Genomic DNA, 25,844 nt, shown 5'->3' on the forward strand with positions numbered 1-25,844 from the left:
GATCCAAGAGGTTGCCATTGCCCCTGGAATTTGAGATTGCTTTATAGGACAATAAAGCAGTACATATTATGCATTTCCTATACTTTATGTTGTAGTTTCTGGGGTATTTATTTTCATTTCTCACTGAAGAAACCCATAGAAGGGTTGATGGCATTCGATGATCATCAAGTTCCTCACATAAGAGTCTTTGCTGATGCAAGTTTCTGTCTGATTTTACATAATATGCATGTGAACAGACATCCTCCATATTATGTAATTATTCTGAGGGCAGAGTTGTTTTTTATTTAGGCTGCCTCATTGGGTTACTTTGTCCAGTCATGCCGACTGAGTTACTGTTTGAAGCCACAAAGGGTGGTGGTTGTCTAGTGAAAGACCAGATGGTTACTGTTGTCCACTTATGCCAAAGTAAGTTGCTATTGTGCATTGAGTCGGTCCCATTGGATTATTGTTGTCCAATGATGGTTCTTGGGCTCCTCTTTACCAATGATGCCCCCTGTAAGTTGCTGTTGTCCAGTGATGTCCTTTGGGTTACTCTTGTCCACTGATTCCCTCCAACCATTATATTACCACTGTCCACTGACACCCCTTGGATTTAGTGCCTCAACAGTTGTCCAATGATGCTCCTCTCTGTTACATTTGTCCAGGGAGACCCCTTAAGTTGAAACCTGTCTATTGGGCTACTGTTATCCAATGGTGGTGCTCCAGTAAGTTACTGTTGTCCAGCGATGCCCGCTTGGCATACCTTTATCTAAAGATGCAATGATGCATCAGTGGGTTACTCTCATCTTTGTGGTTAAGGCTACATAGGATGCAGACTGGGGCCTATGTCTCATTTCTTCACTGATCGTTTTTTGTTCTGTTTGTGTGTGGAGGAGCCTGCAGTGACATCGTTCAACTCCTCCTCATCCTGTGTCCATAGTGGTCCTGCCGCTGTCTAATGTTCATCTTTCTTTCTCTTCTCCTTCCTTTGTGACACTATCCTCTCCGATGACCCAACACCTCATCTGCCCTCTGTCTATCCGTATTCTTGGCTCCACCGCATGCTGTCCTTTCCCTGTGCCCCACCTGCTCCTTTGTGTTCCTGTGCTCATATTTTCAGGCTTTCTTGTCAAACCTTCTCCATCATCCAGAAGACCATTTATATCTCCCAGCAAGTCAGCAGCAAGCCGGATAGCCAGCCAGGTGGACTCGTCACCAGGTACCATCCTCTGGTGCAGAGAGCAGCCTGCAACCCCACCCTGGCCAGAACCATAGCATGCCATCGCTGTTAATCATCTTCCACCAAAATCATCCCATGTTAATTTCTGCATTGTGATGAGACCTGTTAAAAGTATCCCATCAGTTGTTTGCAGGATAGGTACATCATTTATGTATGTCCTTCAATTGAAGAAGCATGGGTGGTGGGTTGGGAACATTTCAGGCAAGAATGTTGGATGTCAAGCCCAGGCTTTATCTTGAAAGGTATATTATATGCCTTTCTGAGAACCTCCACTACATTGGGCAGAGGAGCAAGTTTCATGAGTACTATTTTGAATATTTTTAGACTATTGATTGCTAGTGGCCATAGGCCATTATTCGCTGTCACAAGAAGCGAGTGGGAAAATGAAGTCACCTGGTGCTTGTTTCTGCCGAATATTTAAAAAAGGTAGCAGGCTCTCCTCTCCTGAAAGAATATGGCATGATAACCTGTTCTGAGATGAGTTTGCAGCACACACTTTTTGCTCACTGTACCTTTCAATTAATGATGTCCAACTAGGCTGAAACACGTGTATGGGGTTGCTGTGGTACTCTTGTTCAGAGGGGAATTTCCTAGCATTTCGGTGCTGGACTGCCCCTGGGCAGGACAAAGACTGATATGCAGGGAAATGTCTCCTCTGTGAAAGGGACAGTGAGTTAAAGACTTGGTTGAGACTCTCCCAGGGGCCATCCACCCAAGAACAAGTCAATGGGCTGTGTTTGTGCTGGTAGAGAGTTTCCCAGACACCCCTCTTCTTTGTTTCTGCTGAAGCCTCATTGGGCGTGAGAACATATCTAGATATGCTTGTAAGGAGATGCAACTTCTCGGATATAGTCTGTACTCATTGGTGAGGATGAGTCCAGCGCTCACTCACTTTTGTGTGTGAAGTGTGTGGTGGAGCGTGCAATTGGAGAGGACGTCTCTTCTTTTGAATATGTCTTTACCTGCCATTGGTTTAACCTGAGCCAAAAGAAGTGCCTTGTCGAGTGCTAACCACCAGGGAAGCTACAGGTAAAAAGAACCCATTGCCCGTAGTTCTAGTTCACACTCTGCACCCAGTGAATTTTTTTTTTTTAAATGCATTTGGTTTACATCTTAAACCTTACATTTATCATTCACATTCAGTTTACATTATTCTCCTTATAAAAAATTTCAAAAACAAACACCAGACATCATTTATCTTTTATCCTTCTTCATTACTGTTACTATTGTCCAGCGTAATGTTTTCCCAGAAGTGAACTATTGTTGCGACCATCTTTCTATTATTTCCTATTAAGATGTGACTCCATCTTTCTCCAGCATTGGATCTTTCATAGATTCAGATGCTTGAATATTCCCCGTCGTCAGACTGGGAATCCTCGGTGATAAATTTAATAATAATTTTTTTATTTTTTATTAAATATACACACACTGCTACCTAGCAGTGCATGTACATAGCCCATTATGTCCTATGAGCCATTTCATTGTGTAGTCCCTCCACCTCACTTTGGTCCTTTATGGCCCCAGCCAATGAGGTGGCAGAGCTTAAGCTCCGCCCCCGGCAGCCATCTTCAGATTTTTCACCGCAGTCTAACAGACACAGGGAATCCTCAAGCTCCCTGAGCTTTTTCAAATTCTTTCTACTTTTGTGTGGAATATATTTGGAAAAATATATCCCATCTTGTTCCCCTTCTTAGGGGCTTTGTTTTCAATTACCCTTGGAGACAAAACTTGTTGTTTTCCTCTCAAAATCGTCGACTGAACTTCTCTTCAGAAATGGAGGCACCTCAGGCTGTCAGGAAGCCTTCCCTGTTCAGGGACTGCACGAGGTGTTAGAAGACTCCTTTCATACCTGGAATCCAGGGATCAATCTTCGGACGAAGAGTCTGTCAGAACAGCTCCTGTCCAATCCAGCACTCCATCTGAGAGACAAACTTCAAAGAGAAGGGCCTCTTCAGTGGAAAGGAGTTCCTCTCCCAAGTCCAAAAAGAGGAAGCTGGGATTGATACCCTTTCTGCCTCCAGTTGACTTACCAAGCCAGAAAAAGTCAGCAAAATCTGCCTCCAGAGGTAAGGAGGAGTTTGCAAAAAACAGGGGGGGCAGTCGTCGGCGGGTAAACTGCCCACGAATGAAGGGAAAGGTAAGGGCCCGTCATCGGCCATACCGTCGACGAAACCATCATCGACGACGACGCTTAAGACATCGTCGACAATTAGATCATCGTCATCGGACATGTCGACCACGAAGCAATCATCGACGAGCAAGAAACACCACTCGTCCACGAAGCATTCATCCATGAAGCAGTCGTCCACGGAACATACTCCACATTCGTCAACGAAGCCCTCGTCGACGGGAAAATGTCAGTCGTCGACGAAGCCCTCGTCGACGGGGAAATCTCAGTCGTCGACGGGGAAATCTCAGTCGACGGCGAAGCCCTCGTCGACGGGAAAATCTTAGTCGGCAGCGAAGCCCTCGTCGACGGGAAAATCTCAGTCGTCGACGAAGATAGCATCGTCCATAACACCTTCAGAGGCACCACAAATTTCGGCAGTTACGGAGGAATTACTGCCGTCCACATTTGAAACTCCTGTCATTGAAAGCAATATCATTGAGAAGAATACTGAGACTGAACCACTGGTACAGCAATTTTCACCTTTGGGGCACATGGCAGAACTTCCGGATGTAATTCTTCAGGAAGAATTCTCTGATGCGGAAGTGGTGGAAGAGTCCATCGGTCCCTTACCGAAACAATACAGCCCTCCTTGGCACCCGTCCACGGGAGAATCCGAATATCCTCATGCCCCGATACTCATGTTATCCGTGCAGAGGATTGTAGAAGAATTTTACAAACGGCAAAGGGAGAAGCAAATCCCGATTAATCTCTTAGAAGCAGGAATTATTCCTAGAGAGTCATCTCCGATTCCAGGCACATCTGGTTGCTCTCCTCACAGGAGTAGACCGCAAAAACGGATGAGATCACCTGCTCGAAGACCGAGGAGCAGCACCCACAGTGCTTCACCTACAAGAGTCCCGTCATCGCACAGACCGCGATCTCCGGACGTGGATCCTACGATGGTACCGTCCACCATCTCGGTATCAGACTGGCAGGAGGATCCTTTTGGAGAATTCTCGGAACCAGAAGAAGGAGAAATAACACAGGAGCCAGACGCACCCAGTGAGTGGGATGACTACGTAGTCGAGAAGCCCAGGAGGAGAGACTCGCTGGGCAAGGCCTCACCGCCGGATGATCTCGTCTCTTTCCACACCATTATAGGTAAAGCCGCAGAATTGTTTAAAATTCAGGTTTCTTCGGAGGAAAGGCAATCAGTGCTCTATGAGCACAGGGACAAACGAAGGAGGACAGTGACCACAATTCCTCTCCTCGATACCATCTGGGATTCCAGATCCAAGATCCTATCCACGCCCTTATCGACTCCGGCGTTGGTGTCCAGGCCAGAGAAGAAATATAAAGCTCCGGATTCGGCACCGCTTTGTTTGAGGGGTCATACGAAACCAGACTCGGTTGTTACAGTGGCGGCCAGAAAGAAACTCGCCAACCCCTCCTCACCGTTGTCGGCACCACCGGATAAGGACGGACGTAAAACGTGACCATGACCGCAAGGTTCGATCGCTAGCTTTGGCTCCGCATGTCTAACTTGGCGAAGCAATTACCACCGGAGCTCCAGGAGGAGGCAAAATCGATAATCGCAGATGGAGAAGCAACATCGGATCACATGATCGACGCAGCGGTTGATGTGGCCGAATCAGGCTTCAGGCAGATGGCGCATGGCACAGTGCTCAGAAGGCAGGCCTGGATGAAGGCTACTAACTTTAGACCTGAAGTCCAGGCACAGAAATTAGACATGCCGTTTGATGGCCAAGATCTCTTTGGAAAAAAGATAGACGACCATTTGAAGGCAATCAAGACAGACACGGACACAGCCAGAGCCATCAGTTCTTTAAAGGACAAAAGTAAGGACCATCAGTCTTTTCGTCCCTTTAGAGGTTCATCTTCCAAGTTCAGAGGATACGGTCGTTCCTCCTATGGTCAAAAAGCAGAAGGCGGCACGTACCAAGACAATAAATATCAGTCATCGAACAGAGGCAGACGTGGCTCGGCCCAAGGGAAGTCGCAAGGCAAGCAAAACTGACAACCAATTTTCTCCCCCCCTACACCACACCCCGGTGGGGGGGAAGGGTGAGCCAGTTATTCCAGCGCTGGCAGTCAATTACATCGGACAGATGGGTGTTGCAGGTGATCCGAAAGGGTCACACCTTAGAATTTCTGGACCAACCTCCTTCTCTGCCTCCAACATCTCGCAGAGTGCATATGCTAAGACAGGTCATGTCCGAAGTGCAAAAACTGCTCCAGAAGGCAGCAGTAGAACCAGTACCTTATTCTCAGAGGGGAAAAGGTTTCTACTCCCGATTCTTCCTCGTCAAAAAGAAAAACGGTCAATGGAGACCCATCTTGGACCTGAGGGCACTCAACAAATTCATCAAGCGCATAACATTCAAGATGGTAGCTTTACAAGGGGTGCTACCTTGGTTAAACAAGCACGACTTCTTGGCCACTTTAGACTTGGAGGACGCATACTTCCATATTCCGATCCATCCAGCGCACAGACAGTTCCTCAGGTTCACAGTGGGAGAGCTCCACTTTCAGTTTCAAGTGCTCCCGTTCGGGCTAAAATCGGCTCCGAGAGTTTTCACAAAATGCTTGGCACCGGTAGCGGCAAGTCTCAGGAGGGCAGGAAAGGAAGTTTTTCCATACCTGGACGATTGGCTGATAAAGGCAAGTTCCGCTGCAAAGGCTCGCTCGGCAGTGTCGAGGACTGTCAACCTCCTAAAAGAGTTAGGTTTCTCCATAAACCAGACAAAGTCCTGCCTCGTTCACAGCAAGGTAGCTCTCTTCCTGGGAGCCGAACTCGACACCAGCATTCCCAGAGTGAGGCCATCCACAGAAAGAATAGCAGCGATTCTACGCTCAACTTCGAACTTCCTACAGAAAGAGACAACATCCGTACGCTCTTACAAATCCCTATTGGGCATGAGGTCATCATGCATATTCCTCATACCGAACTGCAGGCTTCGCATGAGACCGGTTCAGGAAGCTCTGGACCACCAATGGAAACAAGCTTTCGGATGCTGGGAAGACATTGTCCAGATTCCATCGACGTTGCACAAGGCCCTTCGATGGTGGAATGTTCCGAGGAATCTTCTGCAGGGAATGCCGTTTCAAGCACCGACATCGACCCTCCTGCTGCGGACGGACGCTTCCTTATCAGGCTGGGGCGCTCATCTGGCGGACCTCCAAACCAAGGGATCTTGGTCGGCACAAGAGTCCCAGCTCCACATCAACGTGTTAGAGCTCAGGGCCGTAAGGTTAGCGCTGAAAGCTTTCCTACCGGTTATAGCTGGTCAAGCTCTTACAGTCCAGACAGACAACACGACCTCCATGCACTATACAAACAAGCAAGGAGGCAGGAGGTCTCAGATCCTGTCGCAAGAAGCCCAACAGCTATGGGCATGGGCCTTGCGCTACGGGATACAGATCAGGGCAGAGCATCTTCCAGGAGTGGACAATGTCCTAGCGGACAGACTAAGCAGAGAGTACACAGCGTCACACGAGTGGGAGCTGGACGAAAAAGAAACCCAACGGATCTTTGCCTTATGGGGCCATGTGCAGATCGACCTTTTTGCCACCAGGAACAACAAAAAATGCAAGAGATTTGCTTCAAGATACCCGGAGCACCAATCACTGGGAGACGCGTTCTCAGTGGATTGGTCGGGGAAGTTCCTCTACGCCTTCCCACCCATTCCCCTCATGTCGAGGGTACTTTGCAGGGTAAAAGAACAGGATTGTTCTTTGATTCTTATTGCACCGGATTGGGCACGGCAAGTCTGGTACCCGACGCTGAGGCACCTATCCTGCCGACCCCCGATTCGTCTCAAGTCACATCAATATCTACTGACACAACAGAACCGCAAGGTCCTCCACCACGACCCGAGGAGCCTGTCTCTCAAAGCATGGTTCCTGAGCAGCGCAAACTGATGCACCTAAAGTTACCATCAGAATGCTGGGATATCATCAGGGCCGCTAGAGCCCCGTCCACGCAACTTACCTACACCAGGAAATGGACCAGGTTTTCCAAATGGTGCGAGACCTCTGCGATCGATCCCCTCTCGGCCTCGGTTGATCAGATTCTGCCCTACTTGTTGCACCTGGCTAAGTCAGGGCTCTCACTGTCCTCTATCAAGGTCCATCTGTCAGCCATAGCGGCCTACACAGTAACCGCGGAGACGCAAGCCTTACTTTCCTTACCAGCGGTTAAGATCTTCCTGAAAGGACTGATGCGTACTTATCCGCCTACACCTACACCAGTTCCAGACTGGAGTCTCAACACCGTCTTAACAGCCCTCATGCAATCTCCCTTCGAACCCATACACAGATGCGATATGAAATTCTTGTCCTGGAAGACATCTTTCCTGATAGCCATCACTTCAGCCAGAAGGATCAGTGAGTTGCAAGCTTTGTCTTCAGAACCTCCGTTTACTCTGTTCCAGAAGGACCGCGTCATCTTAAGGCCTCACCCGAAGTTCCTCCCCAAGGTACTTTCGGATATGTCGTTCGCTGAGCGCATTCTTTTACCAACCTTCTTCCAGAATCACGCTTCTGAAGCGGAAAAGACATTACATTCTCTAGACGTTGCTAGAGTGTTGAAGTTTTACTTGCAAAGAACCAAGGAGTACCGCTCCTCAAACCGGCTATTCATTTCGTTCTCTGGCCGTACCAAGGGTCAGCATATATCTAAACAAAGTCTGGCACGCTGGGTATCGTCCTGCATCACCCACTGCCATCAGTTGAAAGGCGACCCTTTAACTAGACCGCCATCTGCGCACTCCACCAGAGGAAGAGCGGCGTCAAAAGCATTCCACGCAGGGGTGGCCTTGAAGGACATATGCAGAGCCGCCACGTGGAGCACTCTGCATACTTTCGCGAAACACTACTGCCTGACTGAAGATACCAACAAAGAAGCTGCAGTTGGACAGGCAGTGCTCCGCCATCTCTTTGTATAAGGTAGGATCAGCCTCCTTTCCCACCTTTCCCGAAGTATGTTACCGTTGTGTTGCTGCATGGTAAAGGTTTGACCAGAAATATGTTTTTCTGTATTTATGCATATATGTATATTATGGTGGCATGTTTTAACTGCTTGGTATTCTATTCAAGCATCTGAATCTATGAAAGATCCAATGCTGGAGAAGTCTTAGTTACTTACCTGTAACTGTATTTCTCCAGCATTGGTATCTTTCATAGATTCACATGCGCCCGCCTCCCCTGAGAGGCTGCTCCTATGCTCGGCATCCATCATACTGTAATCTCTACGGTTCGAAATCTGAAGATGGCTGCCGGGGGCGGAGCTTAAGCCCTGCCACCTCATTGGCTGGGGCCATAAAGGACCAAAGTGAGGTGGAGGGACTACACAATGAAATGGCTCATAGGCCATAATGGGCTATGTACATGCACTGCTAGGTAGCAGTTTGTGTATATTTAAAAAAAAAAAAAAAAATTATTATTAAATTTATCACCGAGGATTCCCAGTCTGACGACGGGGAATATTCAAGCATGTGAATCTATGAAAGATACCAATGCTGGAGAAATACAGTTACAGTTAAGTAACTAAGACTTCTTCTTTTTCCATTTCTACTGTGGCACTCAAGTATTTGGCGCTAAAGAGCAGTCTCTTTTGGTTTAGTGCCTCGCATTCCATAGTTACGTGATGGAGCGTTTCGGTTTTCCCTCTTATTTGACAGAATCTGCAGTCGCTATTTGCACTTTTATTTTGGCTCCATTTCCCCTGCACTTCTCTTTTTGGCAGTAGGTTCAGTCTGAATCTTAGGAACATGTCTCTAATTCTTCGATCCGGATATAATTTTAAGTAATTTGGAAGTTGATTAAGTGCTCTTTCTTCTCCCTCGCATTTGAGTGGCATTTTATATTGATCTTTCTGCACTTGAGTTTCAATCCAATCGGTTCTACTCAGCTTCTTTTTTGCGATTTGAGGCATTTTCGTCAACGTCTCCAGTGTGATTCCTTTTTTGTTGCATATTCACATGGCTGCTTCTTCCCATTTGTCCAGTGTAACATCGTTGACGTGTACTTTTGAAGTTCTTAGGATTTCCCATGCCGGTATCTTTTCTTCGCTGTTCATTTTTCTGTAGAAGTCTATTATTTTCCATTCAATTATTGATTCTAATGATTGGAGGCCCAATTCATAGCGTATCCGTATCATAGGCATGTTCTGGGGTAGACTTAGTACTTTTCTCCAATAAATCGCTTCCAATTTCATCTATATGGTTCTATCATGGTTATTCATACTTTCCGCACCATATGCAAGGATCTCTGTCACTTTTCGCTTATAAAAGGTCACCGCTGGTTTAAGCGAAAATTTTCCGAATTTCTTATGTATTGACGGGCCTTGTCTGGCTAACATTCTAGTTTTTGCTTTTAGCTGTTCTGCCCATGGTGCTTCTGTCAGAGATTGGTTGATCCATATCCCTAGATATTTATAAGTTTTAACCTGGATCAATTTCTCTTCCTGGAGGTAATATTGGAATGTTTTTTTCCCATTTGAATTCTTCTTTGTTAGATGCATGATTCTTGTTTTCTTAGTGTTTATTGTCAGTTCATTTTGTTCCATGTATTCATAGGTTTTGTTAAGAGCTTTTTGTAATCCGCACAGTGTTTTTGCTAATAAGATGATATCGTCTGCATAGATCAAACAAGGTACTGCAGTCGCATTTAATTTTGGTGGATTGATGGTTGGTGTGTTTATAGCCTCTTCAAAATCCGACGTAAACAAACTGAACAGTGCGGGTGCTAGCGCACACCCTTGCTTTAGGCCATGCCAGGTGTTTATTTGCTTTGTTATTATTCCATCCGCTGTCATTCTTACTTGTATTTTTGTGTTGGAATACAAAAGTTTAATTGGTTCTAGGATGTCACTAGGGCATCTCCATTGTTCTAGTTTCTTCCACAGCAGGTCTCTATTGATTTTATCGTAGGCAAGGCTCAAGTCGACATACGCTACTATTATATTTGTTTTTGTTCTTTCTGCTTCTTGTTTCATCAGATTTAGAATCATGAGATTCGCGTTTGTTCCGACATTGCGCACAGATCCTGTTTGGCGCACCGCTTGATGTTTTGTTTGTTTTGCCCAAATGTTTAATCTTGTCAGTATCAGGTTAGCAAAAATGTTCCCTAGCGGATCCAGGAGCACCAGTGGTCGATAATTCGTTGGTTCTTTTGATGATCCCTGTTTGTATATTGGGATTAGCGTTGCTATTTTCTAGGACTCGGGGACCTTTTTCGTGCGGTTAATCAGATCTATAATTTTACCACAGAATTGTGCCCAAACTTCTGGATTTTGTTTTAATGTTGCATTCGACATGCCATCTGGCCCCGGTGCCCTTGATGTATTTAGTTTTTTTATTATGTTGGTAATGTCTTCAATGTTGTATCTAATGTTCCATTGCTTTGGCAAATGTTGTTGAGTTTTCTTTATTACTGTTGTTCGTTCTTCGTAGAGGGCTGTGAAATACTCTATCCACGCTGCTTCTGGAACATCCACTATCACTGCATTTTCAGCCTTTTTACTCGATTTCAAGAGTTCCCACAAACGTCTGGTGTTATGATTTTTCAGGGAGGCCTCATGGATTCGGCATTTTCTTGGTCTTGCATCATTTTGCGATTTTTATGCCAATATTTACATTTTTGTTTTGCTTGGCCAATTATTCTTTTTTTGGTTTGAGGTGATTCTTTTTGTGCTCTTTTAATGGATTCCTTTTTTTCCTTTTTCTTTTCTGCAATATCTTTGTTGTAAATATATTATCGTTCAGGTTTGGATGGATGATTCAATCGCTGTTTCATTTGGAATTGGTCAGTTAACCACCCATAATTGATTTTATTGGAATCTTCTTTCTTTGAATTCGTTAATGTTTGTGTTATTTCGGTTAGTCTGTTGTGCGGGATTCTCAACCGGTTCATTCTATTTACTAGTGTCAACTTGGGTATATTTATTTTGCGTCGTTCTTCTTTGTTCATTTCCCATGCGCGCTTTAGTATGTAATGGTCGCTATGTTCACTACATAGATTTTTGGCTTCGATTTTTGCTTGGGTAATTCCCTTGCTAGTATAAATATTATCTATGATTGATTTGTTTTCCCCTCTTGACCATGTTGGTATTGGTTTTTTTTTGCTGCATTGAGGGCATCCCATCTTTCGAAGTTTCTGTTGCGTGTCTCTATTATCCACCTTCGTGGTCTATTTTCCAGCAGTTGATCTGCTATTAGATCTCCTTTGTCATCAAATATATGCAGTTTGAGGTCTCCACATATAATAAATTCTACATCTTGATGCTCCTGTGCAATGCTGTCTATCTTAGTGAAGATAGAATCTATTACCATTTCCTCTGGTACTTTCTTAGGATTCCAATATATATTGGTGATGTTTAGGTATTGGGTCCTTATGGACTCTTTGTTCCACTGTAGTTCTAGCACCGCTTGTCTTTTGATTAATGTGTTTTGCGCCCAATTTCCAATGTTCTGGTATTCAATAATTTCTGTTGTCAGTTCTTGACTAATTAGGGTAATAAGTCCTGCTGACGGTCTGCCTCCATTGTTGTTAATAGCAGGATTCATGTATGTTAGAAATCCTTCACATACTGGGGGAGTTGTTAGCCATGTCTCCTGTAAACATATCACCTCTGCTGAGTTTAACTCTGGTCGTTCCGTTTGGAATAGATGTAAATGTCCCCTAGTATTCCATGAGCATATAGTTACTTCTTGTATGTTATTTCCTGTTCGTTGTTATTGTCTCGGTTTTTTGTTTCTTCATTTCTGCTCTTTTCCATACTAATTTCCCGCCAGAAGGGTGATTTTTCAAAATTCCATTTGTTCGGCGTTTTATCATTGTACTGTTTTGAGTTCCTTCTTTTTTGTTCGTCCTTGTACCATCTTACTTCCTCTATTTCGCTCCATCCTTTATTTTCATTATGTAAGTTGCTTTCATCACTGCTGATATCCGAGTATGTGCTATTACTCTCTTGCTGCGTCATACTGGATATTTCTTTCATGTAGTTGTCCGTTTTATCATCATTTGACACTCTGAATCCTCTATCTTCCAGTTCTTCTGCACATGATGATATTAAACTTTTCAATTCTCTTGAGCAACAATATATCCAGATTTTATTCAATCTCTGTTCGTCTCTAAATTCGATTTGTTTCAGATCTTTTGATTTTAGTTTTTCCAATTTTGGAATTGCCTTAAAGAGGCGTAATAGATTAGTTCTGTTCATCACAATGTTAGCCTCTTTTTCAGATCTTCCTTCTAGCTTTAATCTAATGACACTTTCCTTGTAGTAAGGGTCAACAAATTGGAGTTGTTCAAGCTTTGATCTTTCTTTGTTCCTAGCCTGTTTCGTTCTTCGGTCAGCTCGTTTATCTCTGTTTTTGTTTATTTCTTCGGGCTGTTGTTCCTGGTCTATTCTCTTGTCCTGTTGTGTTCAAAGTGCTATTTCCTGTGTACAGTTCTTCATCTGAAATTTCTTCACAGGATAGCTCAATTGATATATATATATGATTCTGTAATAGTTTCCTCATAACAGTCAATTACCAGCATAGATGCAGGATTTGGTTTTTGTTCCTGTTGCCCTTCTCCGCTTTTGTCTTCATTTCTAACCTTCTCTGGTTCCTGTGTTGAATAAGTGGAAAGGTTCAATAGTGATTCAATATTTCCTTCTTCACTTGATGAGACACTCACAGACTGAATGTTATCGCCCTCACTTATTATTTCTTGGGTTTGGGTGGATTCTTCTACTCCTCTTGTTCTTGCTTCGCTTTCTTTTGTTACTGAATCCACTATACTCATTTCTTTGTGTTTTTGGAGCTGTGATTTTTTACTATTATCTTTGGCACTTTGGGCTAGGTTCCTGAGAAATACTCCAGATCCTCTTTGTTGTTTTTTTGTCTGTTTTTTAGCCGTTAGCGTTTTTGTTTTATTAGAATTATTCATTGGCTGTTGTTCGAATATGCTATAATTCACATTCCCTTGTGTTGTCTCAGGCTGCGGATATATTTTCATCTGTTGTTAATTCTGCTATCCGGTTTATAGGTTTTTTATTTATTTTTGTCTTAAGTTCTTCGGGTGTCAAGTCTATTAGGAGCATGTCGTTCTGGTTCTCTGTTTCATCATTATAATTGTTCTCTCTCCTGTTCTGTGTGTTGTCTCCTATTATCTTAGCGGAGCCTATCTTAGGTGCTCCCAACTTTTGATCTTTCTCTTTTTGGTTTTTTCCTTCAATGTTATTCTTCGTTATGGATGTTTTTGTGAACGAAATTAGGGCTTCCATAAGGGTTTCTTTGTCCGTTCTATCTTGTCTTGCTATCTCTGCCAGTCTTTGTTGCCATATATAGCTGTTTTCTGCTTCTATGCTGAGCCGTTCTTGTATTTTGTATACCAGCAGTTCTAAATTCTTTTGTTTGGTGAATATGGAATTGAGTATCATAGTGTGTTCTTTCATTGTTTCATGACTTGCTTCTTGTAGCTTTATGTAAGGTATCATTGTTTGCGTTGTTACAGCTATCAGCATGTTCTGTAGATCCAGCATTGATGTAGCAACTGACTCTTGTTTATTTCCTGGTTTAGGTGGACAATCGCCAACAGATTCCTCTGGCTTGTAGTCTGTTTTCTTGGCATTTGTTTCCTTATTTGCTCTTTGTATCTTGTTTGTGGTTGTATAACCTAAGTCAGTATAGTTTTGCCAACTATTGGTTTCATTACTTGTTTCTAATGTTCTTTCAGCTAAACTAGCTTGTTTTTTGTTGTTCCTATTTATTTGTTGTAATTCCATCAATGTTTCAATTTCTGTTAAATCCAGCGATAGACGTTCCATTCGACATTGACTAATTGGAGCAGTTCCTTTTATATATCTTTCTGATTTGGTTGCTCTTTGATAGTGCAATTTCTATTGCTCTTTTGCCTTAATTGCTTTTTCTTTCTGTGATACTAGTGGCTGGTCATGTTTACTGGTATCACTTTCTTGCTTTAAACTTTTTGCACAAAGCTTCTGTTCGATGGATGTTGCCGGTTCTTTTATTTCCTTTTTGTCTGTTTTTGTCACTTGCTCCTTTCCACTCTGCCTCTGGGGATTAATTGCTTCTTCAGCATTTGTTGTTTTTGGATTTGTCCCTTTGTTGCTCTGTTGGTCGCAAATTTGTTGCATAGTTTCTCCTTTCTGCGTATCACCTGTTTTGTCTCTTATTGGTAGCAATACTTCATGGTTTTTGCTGTTTGTATTATGATTTTCTCCCTTAATGGTTTCTTTCTCTTTAAGGGGTATGCAATCCAGTATTTCCACCTGGCTCAGATTGTATCCCTCTTCCATAACACTGTTATGGCTCTCATCTTGTTTTTTTGCATTTCCTAACATTAGTTTAGATGTTTGTCTCGTGTTTCTTCTTGGTATTTGCAGGGTTAATGATGCATTGGCTTCTTCCGCTACGGCCGTCATTTCCAATGTTTCACCCTGTTCTTCCACGGGCAGCCTTGTTCTTCTCAATCCCTCGTCCCTTTCCCCCTCCGCTTTCTTTCCGTCAGATGTTGCTCCGCGCTCGGCACACGCTGCACGCGTGTAACATGTGCCGCCTGTGCTCCCCGTCTCTCGCTCCACACAGGCGTCCACTCTCCCCGTCGGCACGCCCGCGCCGCAGATGGACTCGGCAGCCTCGCTACAAGGTAGGTCAGTGTCGAGATATTGGGAGGGGGAAGGTTGATGTTTTTTTGAGCTTGTGGGGGTCAAAGGAAAGACTCCCGCAGTCCCCCCACACTGTTCTCTTCCTGATATGCGGTACACACCGTACCTTGGGTGCAACGTCAGTGCTACTCGCTTTGTTCCGCAGCACGTTTCTCAATCGAAAAGGAAAGTACAATGGCTAATGGTATAGTGTTTTCCCTCGTCTTCGATGTATTCGAGAACCCTTTTATTTGTAGCGAGGGGGTCAAAGGACAGACTCCCGCAGTCTCCCCTCGCTACACTTTTCACCGATTTTAAACGGGATTCCGCAGTCTAAATTTACTTTGTAATGTCAAATCACTTCTGATGCCTTTCTGTTAAACTCAATCAGCTGCAATCTATGGCTCTTTTTATTTTATAAACACTATTCCAATGTGTAGTTTTTCTTACCTGCCTGGGTATGTCCGCCGTTCCGCTGATCCCGCGGACTCCTGCAGACTCCACACTCTGCCTCCACACTGCGCGGCCCGCTCCGCGGCCAGTAGTGGATTATAAACAGTTTTCTGTTGCCTCCTCCAAGAATAGACAGAAAAAACAGACTTTGCCTCCTACAGACTCCACACTCTGCTCCACACTCTGCTCCACACTCTGCTCCACACTCTGCTCCACACTCTGCTCCACACTCTGCTCCACTGCTCCACACTCGGCCTCCACACTCGGCCTCCACACTCGGCCTCCACACTCGGCCTCCACACTCGGCCTCCACACTCGGCCTCCACACTCGGCCTCCACACTCTGCCTCCACACTCTGCCTCCACACTCCGCGGCCAGTAGTGAATTATAAACAGTTTTCTGTTGCCTCCTCCAAGAATAGACAGAAAAAACAGACTTTGCCTCCTACAGACTCCACACTCTGCCTCCACACTCCGCGGCCCGTAGTGGATTATAAACAGTTTTCTGTTGCCTCCTCCAAGAATAGACAGAAAAAACAGACTTTGCCTCCTGCAGACGCCACACACTGCCTCCACACTCCAGTGCATTATTGGGTTGCTGTTAAGCCCTGATGCCATCATAAAACGGGGGTCGGTGCGTCCCAACCAGCGAACGTAGTGAGGGGATGCCGGTGGGACCGCCCACACATTACTGCAAAGGCTTGATGGAATTCTTGCTGCCTCTTGATGTCATGCGAGTGCAGGAAACCTGGGGGTTGCTGTCATAGGACAGGCCCTACTCTGGGAGCCAGTTCCCATCCATCCTGAGGTGGGAAGGGTAATGGAGCATGTATGTAAAGTCCTGTTTATGATGACCACATAGTAATCCAACTTATATTCCCAAATGTCACATTTCTACACTTAGCCTCTGCCGCATACCATTGTTTTTACCGTCTCCTCATCTGTTCTTAAATTACCGCCTGGCGTTGCCAGACTCTATACTCTTAAAAGCCAACAATGCTCTCATTTTTCCCTCAAGCTTCATTGACCTTGACTGTATTTCATTGACTTAAGGCAAGTACTGTTTTGCTTAACGTGATCATTAATACTGTCCTACAGGGTTTTAAAAGAAATGTCCCTTGGGACCCTGTTACCTCAGGTTTCACCAGGAATTGGAATTTTGTTTACATTGGCCCAGAACTGCGAGGTCGTTTTGTAAAAATCAATTTCTGATGGAGGAAGCTGCGCTGTTCTGCATATGCACTGTAGCCCTGCATCTGAGCAAGCATCACTCTGGCTAGCAAATCACTGTACGGCCTGCCCGCTACCCCACCTAAGAGGTTAAGAACTCCCTGAAGACCCTTCTCTCTAGGAAGTGCCTCCCCTAGGGCTTTAACCACCGTTCACACCCAGCGATCCCACCTCCCCAAAAACATACTCTTTTCAGTTAAGGTGCAGTGACATTGCATGTTTTGCCAATGATCAAATGCTTTAGTTAAAGCACTGTTTCTAGATCCGTCGCCTGTACACCCGCTATGCAGCTCATAGTGATGTATTATAACCATGTTTTCTACAGAGCATCACTCTTTCATGACCTGAATACTGCAGTCCAGCACTGTCTGACTCACTCATCTTGTGGCCATTGAAAGTCACGCCTAGGCAAGTTAACTTAGACTGCTCTTGCGGCACAAACCGTATCAAACACCCGTGCCGTTGATGTGTGTGGCCGTGTCAGCAAAGCGCTCCCAAGCCTTCACGCTACCCCATGTCGCCATGGAAAGATGTAAGATCTCTCGCCTCCAATGCATATCAACAAAGCCTTTTTCAGTTCCTTCTAGATCATCTTGGTTTTCAAAGATTCAATTTCTCACTGAAAAAAAACCAATCGACGCGGTCATTTAAGTATTTGCAGAAATGTAACACTATTACTAAATAGCTGGCATTCGGTGTCAGTAACACAGGTTATATATAACTGCATAGGTAGATGCAATATCCACCAACTTTTTCATTGTCGAAGTGGTGTTGAGTCTGTTACACATTTTAACAGGTTCACCTGCAGAAAAGTAAGGAAAATAATAGTAGTACTTGGTGTGTGAATGAGTCCCAAGCAGTCCACATTCCAAACAAGGCTGATCCTCGATGTATGTTTCATGTCAGTTACTAAAGGTGTGGTAATCGCTAAACTGCAGCATGACAAATCAATTGTTTCCTTTTTTTAGGGATCGGAGACAGAAGGTTGAGATGTATTTCCCAGTTTGAATAGTGGTCAATTCTTCATCTGGATGTCAACAGTTGGAATTTTATGGTATTGCTGAAAATCCCCTGCCCAACGAGTGGACAAACTTGCGTTTGTGGCTCGACCTTCATCACATCGACACAAACCACCGCTGTACAAACCAATCGTACATTATTGAATAACTAAACCATCACAAGAGGTACGCTCAAAATAAGGATTTCCACTTTGCACCCACCCTTAAAAAGAATTCTACACCTAACTTCTACGTCTAAAATTGCATTCAGTCTTATCTTTCCACCAATGGTTTTACAGTCACAACCTCTATCATTCTCCCGCTCTCCGAGCACCACCACACAATGTGCTGTTTAGCATCCTAAGGAATCCTGTGACGCTGCCATCAGTTGGCCTGCAACGCGATGCTTCGCATACTTACACAATGTACGCTGAGACACATTACGTATATAACTTTAAAAAACATATTTTTGTTAAAGAAAATAAAAAATGCATTATAAATGTTGAGCTTAGTTGTTTGATATGGATTATTGCGCCTCCCTTCCTTGAAGGGACCTTGGATTTTTGACAGCTCAGTGGATGGAATCTCTAGGCCTTGCAAGGCCCCCTTCCTTACTTTCTTTAGCAAAGGCCTGGACCTCCCAGGGAATAGCAGCAGAGGATTTACTTTTAGCTGATAAGCATACTTGGGACAGTATGATCTGTTTATTTCTCTCCTTATCAAATGAAAACCTAAAACAGTGTTTCATTAAAATGTGATTAAGATTTAAAGTAGCGACGGCGCGATTCAACTGGAACCCAGTTAAATCGTGAGGCCTCCCAATTGGAGACATTTGTCAAGTTGATGAGGCAAACACCAGGCTCGAGGTCTATCCTCAATTTATTCTGAGTGAACCAAAGAAAGCCTTGGCTGCTAATGCATTTGTTCTTTTTAACAGCACCCCTCTGTCTAGGCTACAAAGATTGCATACGTGCAGAAGCATCACGCCCATGCAAGTGTCTTTTCAAATCACTGTGGTCAATACACAGAACTGTATCTGCCGTAGGGAGGTGAAAGGCTGAGCCTGCCTTGCCAGGATTTGGGAACTGTGATCTGCTAGCAGTGATGTAGATGGGCTGTATCGTGAGGCCTTCTCTTGTACCCATGGCCACACCTTCACCTTTGCCTACTGGAGAGGAGATGCTTGTTTTCCAGGCCGTTGTTGCTGCTGTTCATAATATATTGTAACCAGTAACGATCATAACACAAAGGAGGGTGCAAGTAACGCACAAAACTACCATCAGCCACTAGGCTCTTTCCTCCAGTAGATAAGATAACTTCTGATCCACGGACAATGGAGTCACACCCAGGATTAAAGAGATTTCTTTCTTATTGGCAAGTGCATCCTTCTCTGGCTGCATATCGCGACAACTTGCGCGTGCAGATAGTAGCTGCACACCCTCCACCTTTACACACACAGCACTGTGCAATGAAGTCAGTCATTAACTGCAGCGGCAGCAAAATGCCATTCATTTAATAACTTTGTGAGAAGTCTGCTCTAACTGGGACTGTTTTTAAATCGTTTTGAACAATCTTCATTTGCATATTTGTAAACTTTATGCTCCTTATGCATTGCACCCAACAGGGTTTGAAATGGCTGGGAGCCACTTGGCTCCCGTTCCTATCCTGCCAGAACCTGGCTAGCCTGAAACCAACCGGTTCCAGAAGCTACTTTTGGCTCCCCAGGTCATCTGGGGTCTTAGAAATATGCATATGTCACAATAACTTGGAATATTTATTTAAAAAAAAGAATTAGAACCCATCTAATATCCATTTAAACATAATGGACAAAAAGTTAGTGTGCGTCTGATGTGGAAGGTAGACTTTCAGAGAGCTGGGCACTCACTCCTGCCCACTGGGAGATGCCGGACAGCCAAGAGCTGGTTTTAGCTTCTGCTCATAGAATCTTAAATTCGAACCTCCCCCCCCCCCCACACACACTTTCATGTGTGCAAACAATGACAAAAAGTGCAAAATGAGCATCGCAGCTCTTTGGGGGTATTAGCACAACCCGTAGGTTAGTTTTGTATAGAACTCAAGTTGTTCGATGTTCGCTTCTAACAAACCAGTCCTGCCTTTTATTTTAACCAGTGGCATTAGAGGAAATGAAGTCACACATTTATCTTTATCCACCACAGGTTGAGTATAGACCCATTCAGAGACTTTCAAGCCTGCGCAAGAGTTGGGCGGGCCGCGACCAGCAACTGGGTGATCAATAATAGTGAAATGTCCCTGGTTAAGCTGTATGCACCCTCCAAGTCTGTGTCCCCCAGAATCAATGTGAGCATGTTCAATTAGAGCATCTGCCCTGTGATCCCCTGACCCTGAACTGAATGTCATTCTAATAGAACTAAGTGTGGGCATGCCCACCACATATGTTCTAGAGTGCGCACCTAAACACAACCCCTCCAGCACAATGGCGAGTACTCTGGGGAAAGCTTATGGACTCACCTGGGGCAGGGGAATGCCATTGGAGTATTAACTAGTACAAATTGTCTTTAATAAGGGTGCATTTGGAGCTTTTTTGAGCCTACAACAAGATGCGTGACCTGGAATCTATGGGTATTTCCTGGTGCAGGCCTCTTTCCGAGGCTGACATATATGACCGTTTTTCTTCCGGGTCGGACCTATCCAACTGCCTGTAGCTCTTGCAGAGCTTGCCCTTGACCAGTAAGTCGTTAATGAGTAATTACAAAGCGGTAGGATCCATGGTGCCATCACAGCGTGCTAACAATGCCGCAAATCAATGTCCCAACTAACAATAGCATAATCTTTCTGTTTCCTGCAGAGAGAACAATGCCTTGAATTTCACAAAACAACGAGGGAGACACTGCCTTTAACAATCGCGAAGGCGATCCTGGCCCCCAACATATCAGCGGCTGAAGGCCACCCGGCACAGCCCTGGCATAAAGTCTGGATTTTGGATTACTGGAGAGAGTGGGCCCAGACCAGAGAGCTTGCATGCAATGTCCCAATAGGAGAAACATGCCAATGTCTATCCCAGAAAGGGACCCCAATGCAATCGCTTCATTCTGCCCATAAGGAAAGCGAGGCTCAGGGGAAACGAGTTCTGTATTGCTCTAATTCACGCCAGCCAGAACCAGTGGAGACGCCGTCCCACTTCCCTAACTGGGTTATTTGTGCAGCCAGGAGGTAGCACCATGCATTTAGGACCAGAGGCCCCCCAGTGCTGCCGATGGGAATAGCACTTTCCTGGAAACTCTGGGGGTTTGCCGCCCCATATCAAGTTGAATATTTTCTTTTGGATATTAAGAAGGGATGATTTAGGTGTCTGGATCTGGAGGCTGCTAAAATGATATAAAAGGTGTGGGCTTATATATTAAAATTCTCCAGCCTGGGGTCTGGCATGGATTCACATGCTCATGAATATTCCCCGTCAGGCTGCGAATCCTCGGTAAAGAAAAAGAATCAGTTTCACTTCTGAATTGTCTTTCTCCTAACAACCGTCTCTGGGCCATAATGCCCACAGCCAATGACTACCCTCTACCTAAGCCCCTCCTCTGGCAGCCATCTTCAGATTTTTACCTCAAATTCGAGTGGTGGGAGTCCTTGTGATTAGCTCTCGCCCTTTTTACTGCTTTTTGTGCTTTTTCTTAGTTTACTCTATTTTTCTGGTCAATTGAGCCTCAAGCTCCATCGATCCATCATACGATTAACCAGTTTTCGGACTTCCAATGCCCCCCAAGGGTGAGATTTTGTCGAGTTTGCTTCTTGGAGGATTCCAGAAGATTCTTTGAGGCCTACACCGCGTGGTCATGGCAGAGGAGAAAGAAGACTTGATGCCTCTGTTCAAGCTTTGCCCAGGATACAGCCTATGGAACATCTACTCAGATGATGGGCACTCCCTGTGCCTCTACTGCTTGCATTCGGACCAAACGCACGTGGAGGATGACTGTGCGTTTTGCTAGGAGATGGTTCCCCGCACCATGAAGGATCGGCGCAAGCGTCTCACCGAGTGGCTCAAGGCCAAGGCCCCTGCTATGGGTGGATCCCGGCAGCATGCCACCCCCAGCCACAAGAAGAAACCTGAGCGGTCTTCTAAGACTTTTGAGGGCGCCCCGGCGACGGGGGCCCAACATAAGACGAAGCACCGCGAGTCACTGGGAGCGCTGTTGCGATGGGCTCCCCGGCGGCCAGGGCGAGCACAGTGTCTACAGCACTGTTGACCACGAGCCAATTCTCCGGTTCGGCAAAGAGGGCGTTGAACCACCCGGTTAAGCTTTTGGAGAAGCCCCTGACGGGCCAGACGGAGAAGGCCAAGGGGCAGCATGGCGCTGACCCTCCCCCAAGATGAAGGCCTCAAGCTCCACCAAGGTCGTACAGGCCCAGATTCACCCGGCAAAGCCTTCCATTGAAGGAGTAGTGGCGTCCCTGGTGAAGCCCACGGATGCGGGTTTGCAGGGTAAGGCCCCCAGGGCGAGAGTTTCCCTGCCTGCCAGGAGGGAATCTTCTTTTCAGCCCATAGAGAAGAGCCTGGGTCAAGAGTGAAAGGGACCATTCAGACATACAAAGTAAACATCTAGTATTGGCATACTTACGACTTGACAAGAACAATACATATTATGCTTACAAGCCCGTTTTATGTGGAAAGCCAAGCAAGTATTTTCAGTCAATCTGGGATTGCAGTTTGTTGTGAATTTGGCTCCATTTTAGCGCTGAAGCTTTGGCTGCATGCATATGATATATGATATGATATGGCATTTATAACGCGCCTTTACCCATGTGTTTCAAGGCGCGACGAGGCAAGGGAGGGGGAACAGAGAGAAGACGGACAGTGCATAGGAAAGGGGAAAGGAGAAAGGGGGAGGGGACAGTGCAGTACATGGGATAATAGAATAAATAACACTAAGTAAAGGCACTGCCAGCATGTGGCAAGTGCAAGGGTAAATGCAGACATCAGGTGTAAAGTGCTGGTAGTGGGACTGTAGGGATACAGAATACAGTCCCCAAGTGTGGGGTTGCCAGGAAGGCAGTGCAGGTGTGCGACTGGCATGGGGGAAGGAGGGAGGGGGGCCTGGGCCCGAGATCAGAAGGTGGCCAGGTAACCAGTGCAGTTTCAGTTTCAGCCAGGAAGTCAGCAGGGGAGAGGAAGAGAGAAAGCAGAAGCAAAGAGAAAGGCATTGGAACAATGTTCTATTATCTGATAAAATGTAATTAGTACAACTATCCATTTCTTCTAGTTTAACGCCACATTTATGGAGCCATTGTCGGATTAGGGAAATATCTTTGCGAAAAACGTGTAATGTTTGGACAACGGGTGAAGACCCAAGATGGCATTTACTAACAAATGTAATATCTGCAATGAATAGAACATAAGACCTAGAGTATCTAGATTGAGAATATGAAACATTCTAAACAAATGACTAGTTTAACATGGTGTTACAGTCCCATTGATCGATATGGTAACTCGCACAACAAATCTTGATCAGGCCCTAGTTACTGCTATAGCTTTCAAGCCCCAGCTGGGGGGCGGACATGCGCTTGAACAGGGCTGTGGGCCATTCAAGCCCATGCCCGCCCCCCAGAATTTACCAGGGTGTGGACAGTTTTCATCCCTCCCAAACCCCCATCCAGCGGGAGATCAGCTCATCGCGAGCCCATCTCTGGTCTGTGAAAAAAAAAGTTTGAAAAATGGCTGCCGCCTTTGAAATTGAAAACGGACTAGATTCCTTTTTCGATTGACGGCAGCCATTGAAAATAGTCCCTTTCAGGCACAGGAGCGCGAGGCTCCTGTCCTGCTGGTAAGTGGGGTGGGGGGGAATGGGAAAGAGAATTGTGTGATTTGGGGGTTGGGGAGGCAACAGGGAAAGGCTCCCCACATTTCTTTTAAAAAGCGCCACCCAGGGAAGGGCCTTCGGGTGGCTGGAACAGTGTGGGGGAATGTGCATTCTCGCCTGCTGTTCCAGCCACCTGATTGGTTGGCTCACCCTGCCTGGGTGTGAATAATCAGTTTTTAAGTATTTCAAGAGATGTAGAGAAACAGTACGTGAATGCAATTTAGGTCATTAAAGAAATGAGACAAAAAGTTGCTTGCCTTTCCCGCTTGGTGTCAAAGACAAATGCTTTCTTGGCGTTTAGTGTGTACCACTTAGAAATTCAGTAAAGAATGAATTAACTTTAGAAGCAAGTGCTGTTCTGTAGACTGGGAGTTGGATGTGGTTATGCAAAATAGATGCGGAACCTGGATGGTGAAGTCCTTATTGATTTGTGAATCTTACCAGTCAGGTTTTGCGCTGCTTGAGATTTATGATTGTGAGTGGATTCTGGAATAGTTTTGAAGCTAATGTACCTTTCACAAGCAATTTGACCCAAGTGCTCAGTGACATGCAAAGTTACAAAACAAGATCAAGATGAGATGGTGCCAAGACCAGTTTTGCGTTGCCTTGCCACACTCTGGACTTTTCATCAATAAGAAAATTGACGCGCGTTACAGGCTGCACTCTTCGGAAGAGGTGGCCCTGTCATCTTGTCCGCCCCCCTCCTCCACAGTGGTGGCCACGGCCACTTTGCAGTCCAGGCCTGCAGCGTCCTCTTCTACAACGACAACTCAGGGTCTGGGTAAAGAGGAAAAACTCCTGGACTCCCTTGGGAGGAAGATTTTGGCTAACTCGGCCTTGCAGCTCCGGCAGGCCAACATGGAATTGGTGTTAGCGGGGGAGAACATGAAGATGTGGAAAGGTCTGTCAGAGTTGAAGGAGTTCATTCCGGTCGAGAAGCTGGAAGACTTTAAGGCAGGTTTATCTGATGCCAGAGTCTTGGCCGAGGATCTGCTTGAGGCTGCGGCTCATCACGTCAACACGTCGGCTCGGGGCCTTATGCTGGGTGTTGACGCCTCTCGACAGGCGTGGTTGCATGCCACCAAGTTCTCGGAGGTACAGGACAAGGTGTTGGACCTGCCGTTTGACGGTAAGGAGCTTTTTCATTCCACAACGGTTGTGGAGCTCACCAAAACGAAGGACAGCACCCAGACAGCTAAGTCCTTGTCAGTCTTGGTTAAAACCCCTTTCAGGTCCCAGAGGCCGCTGTCGCATAATCGGCCCTCCTCTGGTTTCAGGGGATTCTTAGACCGGAAATCCTGCAGAGGATAATAATCGCCGGAGGCAGCAACGGACTCGGTTTTTCTCCCGCTCCTCAGCCTACTCCTCAGGTTCAGGTGGTAACACCACTGAAAAGCCTGCCAAATGAGGGTTCCTGGCTCGCACGAGAACCCGGTGGGAAGACGCATTGAGTCTCATTGGGAGGCGTGGCAGACCATCACCGAGGACAGGTGGGTCTTGTCAGTCACTCGGGCGGGCTTCTGCTTACCCCAACCCCACCCTTCAACCCTCCTTTCCAGCAGTCGGGATCGCTCTCCCTAAAAGCCGAGGTGCAGAAATTGCAGGACCTCAGAGCTGTGGAACCTGTTCCTTTTGGGGAGCGAGGGGAGGGCTTCTACTCCCAGCTGTTTACGGTGCCCAAACCCAACCAGGCTGGCCTGCGCACCATCCTAGACCTTTCCCAGTTCAATCTTTTCCTACCCCAAGAGAAATTCAAGATGATCACGCCAGGCCAGATACGGTCTTCCCTGCAGATGGGCGATTGGCTCAGCATGGTGGATCTTTAGGATGCCTACATGCATATCCTGATCTGGGGTCCACACAGGAGATATCTCCGTTACTCTGTGGGAGTGGAGCATTTCCAGTTTCGAGTGCTTCCTTTTGGCCTAAGTTTGGCACCACGTGTCTTTACGGGGATAATGTCGGTGATCGCGGCCTATCTTCGTCTGCAGGGTATCCATGTATATCCGCATTTGGACAACTGGCTCTTGCGCTGCCCTTGTCTGCTGAAAGCTGCCTGCGGTCTTCAGTCTCTCCTCCAGCTCCTGTTCCACCTCGGGCTGTCGGTGAACGGGCGGAAATCTTCCATGACGGTCTTTCAGGACTTGATCTTCCTGGGTTTTCGCTGGAACACGATCGACTGCAGAGTGTACCTGACCGGGGACAGAATGGCGGATCTGTTGGCCATGTGTCAGATGTTTGCGCAGTCGGAGAGCATGTCGGCCTGGTGGTTCCAGAGGCTTCTGGGCCTCATGGCCTTATGCGTTTTGGCGCTTCCT

General features: G+C 45.8%; 1 protein-coding gene across 7 annotated transcripts in view; it reads left to right on the plus strand.

Annotated features, from left to right (window-relative positions):
• ARFIP2 (ARF interacting protein 2) overlaps positions 1-25,844 on the plus strand; it is a 466,032-nt gene that overhangs the window by 315,670 nt on the left and 124,518 nt on the right. For 3 of the 7 annotated variants that reach the window (XM_069640486.1, XM_069640483.1, XM_069640487.1), the window contains exon 4: positions 1,100-1,198. The exons of the other annotated variants lie outside the window; for them this stretch is intronic. In XM_069640486.1, the coding sequence (XP_069496587.1) occupies positions 1,100-1,198 (99 nt within the window). The remainder of the gene's footprint in view (positions 1-1,099; positions 1,199-25,844) is intronic. 7 annotated transcript variants of the gene reach the window in all.

Source organism: Ambystoma mexicanum, chromosome 7q, assembly GCF_040938575.1.
Source record: "Ambystoma mexicanum isolate Mex_15411 chromosome 7q, UKY_AmexF1_1, whole genome shotgun sequence".
In the NCBI taxonomy this organism is placed as follows: Eukaryota; Metazoa; Chordata; class Amphibia; order Caudata; family Ambystomatidae; genus Ambystoma; species Ambystoma mexicanum.